This window comes from Alosa alosa, chromosome 12, assembly GCF_017589495.1.
Source record: "Alosa alosa isolate M-15738 ecotype Scorff River chromosome 12, AALO_Geno_1.1, whole genome shotgun sequence".
NCBI classification, from domain to species: Eukaryota; Metazoa; Chordata; class Actinopteri; order Clupeiformes; family Clupeidae; genus Alosa; species Alosa alosa.
This window is the reverse complement of record NC_063200.1, coordinates 4,488,146-4,494,313: the sequence shown is the minus strand read 5'-3', so window position 1 is coordinate 4,494,313 and position 6,168 is coordinate 4,488,146. Positions and strand designations below refer to the sequence as shown.

Sequence of the window (6,168 nt, the reverse complement as noted above, 5' to 3'; positions counted from 1 at the left end):
GTCGTAAAGTAGTCTGCCCCATGGTCATATTCTAGAACTAGCCTACTCAAATTATTCCGCCAGTTATAAATTAGGCCCTATCGTTTCATTTCAAGATGCAGAAATGGCGAGTAGTGTTGCACCTGTTAACCGTGTTGAGTTTCTGTTTAAAAACTATTTGAGAGGTTGAAATTAGAAGATCGTTAGCTAACCCTGGTGTCTTCCTTTGGTTTAGTAGCTAGCTTCTAGTGGATTTAATAGCATCTTTTGACAAGCGCAAAAGCGAGAAGGCAACGGGTGTTCAAGGTATGGCATAGGCTGCTGCATTCAGAACGAGCTATCAATATAGCATAGTTTCTACAGCGAGTGGTCAGACAATTATCCATAACACCCAACTGTCTTGAGTTGCAGTTATAAAACCCAACTACTTAAGAATATTAGATAGTTAGCAGGCCAGACAGAACACAAAATGCCGCTGGTTTAGCATTGATGAGAGCAGTGCAAACTTAACTGATGGGTTACTGATCTACAATTCTGACTGTGACATGATTTAAGCATACCACAAAGTCCTGTAAAATATGTAATTTTAATGTAGCCCAAAATGATAGGCTATTAAAAAAAGTCAGACTTTCTGCCCTACCAAAATGTATGGTCACCGCACGCTACTGCTTCCGAGGGCCCTGACATTTAAAACGAGACATTGAGAACTTGTAGCACTGGTAGTTTACGATTTATACAGACAGTATCTTCACGAAGTTTAGCGTTTGCAGCCATCTTGAATTTAGTCACGATAAGTCGAGCGACGAGTAAGAATGAACAGGTATGATAAGGGATCAGATTCCAAAAATAATTCAGTGGAAATGCATGGATTCCAGTTGCTGAAGCCCGATGCCGAAGCACCACTATTGAAAAAGCTGTTGGTAGCATCGGCTAACTAGCGCCAGATTTTGGAGTGCAGGGGACAAGCCGAAATGGGCTATGAGACATACGTTCACACTCGGTATCATGTTTCAATACACTTTAGGTCAATATCACACCGGAATTCTCCTTTAAGACCTGTTGCTGGTATGCTTGTACAATCTAGTGTGGCCGTGAATGAGCTAACGTCACTAGCGCGACTGATGGGTTTGTAGTCGTTGGAATTACGATCTTTCACAATGTTGTAATTCAATAGTTACGAAACAAACTGCAAATGTCTTTACATGAAAAATTGTCTTTAAAATTGACAAACATCATATGGGTAATTCAAGGCACAAGTCAACCGGGACCAAAAAATAATTTATTTTTCAACATTTTTTGAAAGATAGGTCCCATGGAGGCAAATGGAAGGGGCGGGACTAATGCCAGCATCAATCAGCCTTCCCCCCGACCCCGAGCTGCCAGGTTTAGGCAGCAGCACAGCAGCGTTCCAGGTTTTTAGTTGGGGACGACGAGGATGGCCAGGCGCAAAGGACAGCAAGACCTTCAGAACTTTTTTAATAAGGTAAGTTAAGAGTCGAAAACATCATTCACGCTTTTTATGAGACTTGTATTGCTACCAAGTTACCCTTCTAGGTTGTTTAATTTGTGGACATAACATGGTAACACAGGCTAGTCATGCTCTAGTCTAGCTTTCGTTCTTCTCTCAATACTAGCAAACCAGTGGCGCAAAAAGTGGGTATGCGCTATATGCGGCGCATAGGGGCGCAGCTCCATGGGGGCGCCAAAGCGATGGTAAAATAATATATTTGGTATTTTCTATATGTAGCTACTGCTGTCCGTTTCTAAATCATTTCAACATTTTCTCAATGTTCTATAACATTTTAGAGGCTATAACAGGCTAGAGTAGGCGCCCTATCTCATAAGATTCCATCATAGAATTTTGACATAGAAGAGGGAGTGGGGGCGCCGTGAGCGCTGGACGAGCAGATAGGCCTACGAGTAGCTAGTTGCCGCGTCTATGGAAAAGATGGATACATAAAAAAAGCTGTTGAAAAAAAAAATAGAAAAGAAAGAGGGAAAAGGAGATGGCATGTCAAGGGATGCAACAGCAGTTAAATAAGTGGACGGTGAAAGGCAACAGGTATGATTTAAAGTGATTACGTCTGTATTTGGAGGCTTGCAAATATGAATGTTAACAGACTAACTATAGCGTTTGTTAAGCAAAATGCCGATTGAAACATAGCCTATTCCATTCAGATAGCTAGGTGGCTACCATGCTCATACTGTACTTTTAATGGCCAACTGCAAACAGAAATGTCATGCTAGCAGCAACTCATTACATGTTTCCATATCCTAACAATGAAGGCTCCTTGTAATAACTTAATATTGTGTTGTCAATGGTGCAAACAAACAAAGCTAGAGTGCCTATCAACCTTATCCATTGTAAGCAATAGCTGGAAAAAAGGACGTTATGAGAACCGTTTAGACTCTCTTAAAGTGGCAAGGCACCATTTATCAACACTTATAAAGTATAACATCAAGTTAAACATTAAATTGGCAGCATTTCTTTAAAAACATATTCAATAGACACTAATGCAAAATAATAGTGTAAATTATTGGCCTTTTGTTTTGCTTTTAGTTGTTTGTTTTTTTGGGGCGCCAATATTGTTGTTGCATACCCCTCAAAAATCGGTAGCTGCGCCCCTGTAGCAAACTAACGTACTCTGATCCACGTTACCCTACTTAGTTTTAATTTCTGGACGTTTGTTTATCTGGGATTCTTCTTTGGGAATAACTCCTATAATCGCCACGTCTGTCTGTAAACGGTCTACATGATGTGTACTGTGGCTGTCTGGATTAAGTATCCATCATGAACTTTATTTACTAGCCAGAACCATGCTATCTCCATGGTATGCATGGATGGAGAGATATATTATCTGTACTTATGGGTAATAACATTATCTACCACACTGTTACTGTGATATAATGCCAGATGCAAAAACCTTTAGTGCATGTGATGAGTTTACAAAACAGGCTATATTTCTATTGACCAACATTTAAAAATCAGCTAATCTAATTTTGTTTGGGCTTGACTTGCTGTAGGCCTACTTGATAGTAAAATTTTTGATTGTCATAGATGAAAATGCTTAAAAAATGAAACTTAAAATTTGCCTATTTTTGTCATAGCTTTTAGAGGGCTTTGCATCTGAACTCTTTGCATCTGACCTCATATGAAACAGAGTTGTTTGTTGTTTTCTCTAGATGGCAGTGGCAGTCAGCAACAAGGTCCAAGGGGAGCTGGAGGGGACCTTGACACTGAGATGGTGGACCACCAGGAGCAAGCAGGAACTTCAAGAGCTGGAGAGGGTATTTGATGATTATTTACTATTGGTTTTGAAAGTGAATTTATGCTGTCCCTCCATGCAAGGGGCAGGTAAGTGCAAATCTCGCGACCCCACAAACATTTTTGTCCCTTGATATTATTCCCTAGGGTCGAGTCCGACCCTAGTTTGGTAACCACTGAGCCCATTACTGGCCAAAATATACAGTATGCCCACCTCAAAAAAGTAGACTACACCACTGTGCGTGCGTGTGCGCGCGCGGGTCTGTGTGTGCGTGCGTGTGTGTGTGTGTGTGTGTGAGTGTGTAAATATCAACAAAGCCACGCATGCCCAGGAATCACGGGACAGGAGTGGCTAGAGAGGCTAGATGCTTTTTTGCTTTTTCAAATGCTTTTTTTAAAACGATCTGCATTTCTTATCTAAACAACACTGCACTCACATATGCCTGAGGAGAACACATTCCAAGTGTCAAGTCAGTCAGATGAACTGTTCAAGTGATATGCGGCGCACAGACATACAAACAGACATTTCTGGAATTAATAGATAGATTTAGTAATATTGCATTTGTCAATATTATGTAATGTTACAAGTAACCAGTAGGCCAATATATTTAGTCTCATATTCTTTTTTCCTAGGAATCATAGCTCTAGTGATGCCTCTTTAATGTCACTTGCTTTCCTTTCATTTCAGTATGACCTTTTCATATTGAGTTATATTTCAGAATATAAAACCGCATCTGTGACAAACCAGTTGACTGGAGACAAAAATACTACTTTTATCCTTTTCAATAAGCCTTGTGGTGAAAGCTGGATAAGATTAACAAGTGAAAAGTGCATAGGGAACCTGATTCTTTTATATTGATTGACCGGAACAGTATGAGACAGCAGGTACTTTTCTCAGGGTGTTTTTTAAAGATAAGACCCTCATATTAAGCCCAAGAAGTGATGAAAGGAATCATCTAGAAAACACTTCTGCTGCAGTTCATTACCAAACTTTACAAAAGAAACTTAGAACTTAGAACTTAGAGTGAGGCAAACATGAGGCTGTTGATTCTAAAACTTTTAATATGGCAATTTAAGTGATGCACCTTTTCTTAGAATATCTGTGTGATTCAGATAGATTCAGTGCCAACTGTCAATCACATACATCTCTTCTTACATAGACATAAATAACGCACTTGAAGTACATTGTCTATGAGAAACCATTACATGCGAATTCAGTCATGTCTTAAAAGACGGTGCTGTTGGACTGTCTTTTTATAATGTTATTGATCCAGGACATCTGTTTCTCTGAAAGGCGAGTGTACACTCCAGGTTTCTTGGGATCGCCACATCCTGACCCTCCAGACACAAGGCCGACAAGATTCTTGTTACATTCTAGAGGGCCCCCAGAATCTCCCTGAAAATGACAACAACAAGCAAAGTCTATAGAAATTGTTTATTCAGTAGACGTTTAAACAAGGATTTTAGAGAGTTTGTCATGTTTTTAAACCTGCTGTCAATAACCTCACATTGTTTATTCTTTCGAAGACAGGGATTTCATACATACCAGACAGGCGTCGTGTAGTGGCTTTTTGTTGCCTGCGCAGAGCATGTCCTCTGTGATGACTAGATTTTGTTTGTACAGGCAGGCGCAGTAATCACGCTCTATGATGGACACTTCCACGTATTTGAGCGTGTCAGAGGCCTTTTTGCCGTTTGGGTCTGTGACTCCCCAGCCAGTCACTTGGCACTTTGTTTTAGACGGAATATCTTTGTGTGATTTAGGTAGTTTGACTGTTTTCACTTTCTCTTTCTTGACCTTGACCTTGTCCTTGAGCTAGAATGAAATTTTTTTTATTTTATTAATTTTCAAGAAATCAGTTCTGTAAATAATGGATTGCATGTATCAAGTAAGATTCCTTTGAAAAAAAACGGTGGCTTATAATTAATCTATAATTAATACCTTCATTAACATGATATCATCAGCTTTTGTTGTCATGCTGAAGGTCCGGGGGATTTCACAGCGCTCGATTCCCACCCGAATGGTGTTTTTCTCATTCTTCAGAGAGTGAGCGCCCAGGAGGACAGTCACATCTCCCAAGGATGAAAAACTCTAGAATAGGATGCAGCTGACTAAGTTAATCATGTATGAATTCTTCATGAGGTATAGAACTGTAAATTCTAAGTTAATGTAAAATATACTTTGTCACACAGCAGATATTCACTGGTTGTTGCACTGTACCTTTCTACAAAGGATGCTTTAAAATCAGCACACACACACACACACACACACAACTATACCTTCTGACAGTGAGCAGCAGTAAGAACCCATTGGTCCTGAATGAGGACTCCTCCACAGATGTGCTCCTTTTTGCTCTGGATTGACACCATCCATGGTTTGGAATGAGCCTTAACATCCTTCCCTCCAACAATGGACACTCCTGCCCCATCTGAGCGATTTAATGACCTGACATTGTAGTTACAGTTTACATGATTCTGGAGGTAGAGAAAACTTGTTTATGCAATTACCTGTAAATGCACTCCATATGCAGATGATGAGGCTGGCAAGCAAAACAGGACCTTTAGTGCACATAATGTAGAACATACAAATGGCAAGAGTTGATCAGTCGCATACAGGCTCTTAAGGTGTGACGTTTTGTCAGCGAGGTATGTGTCATTGACAGGAAATGACACCCGCGTGTCATTGCCCGTGTGCTCATGCTGTGGTTTCATCAGGAACAAGCTATGGAAGCCCCCCACATCTGCAGCTTTCACACCATTTTGAAGGTGGGTTTTTAGCCTGGATTTGAAGGCAGAAATGGAGGGGGCGGGTCTAATATCCAGGGGGAACTGGTTCCACAAATGTGGAGCAGCAACTGCAAAAGCTCTATCACCCCTCTGAGCTGTGAGCGCGGCACATGCAGAAGCCCTTTATTTGAGGATCT

The 6,168-nt window shown here is 40.6% G+C and overlaps 1 protein-coding gene across 1 annotated transcript; it reads right to left on the bottom strand.

Moving 5' to 3' along the window:
- Positions 1–4,328: 4,328 nt before the first annotated feature.
- Positions 4,329–5,833, bottom strand: gzma (granzyme A). Its single transcript, XM_048259613.1, has 5 exons — positions 5,753–5,833; positions 5,525–5,673; positions 5,187–5,336; positions 4,791–5,060; positions 4,329–4,640 (listed from the first exon to the last, which is right to left on the bottom strand). Exons 1-5 carry the CDS (start codon positions 5,826–5,828, stop codon positions 4,470–4,472), a joined length of 816 nt encoding a protein of 271 aa, XP_048115570.1. The 5' UTR covers positions 5,829–5,833; the 3' UTR covers positions 4,329–4,469.
- Positions 5,834–6,168: the final 335 nt, after the last annotated feature.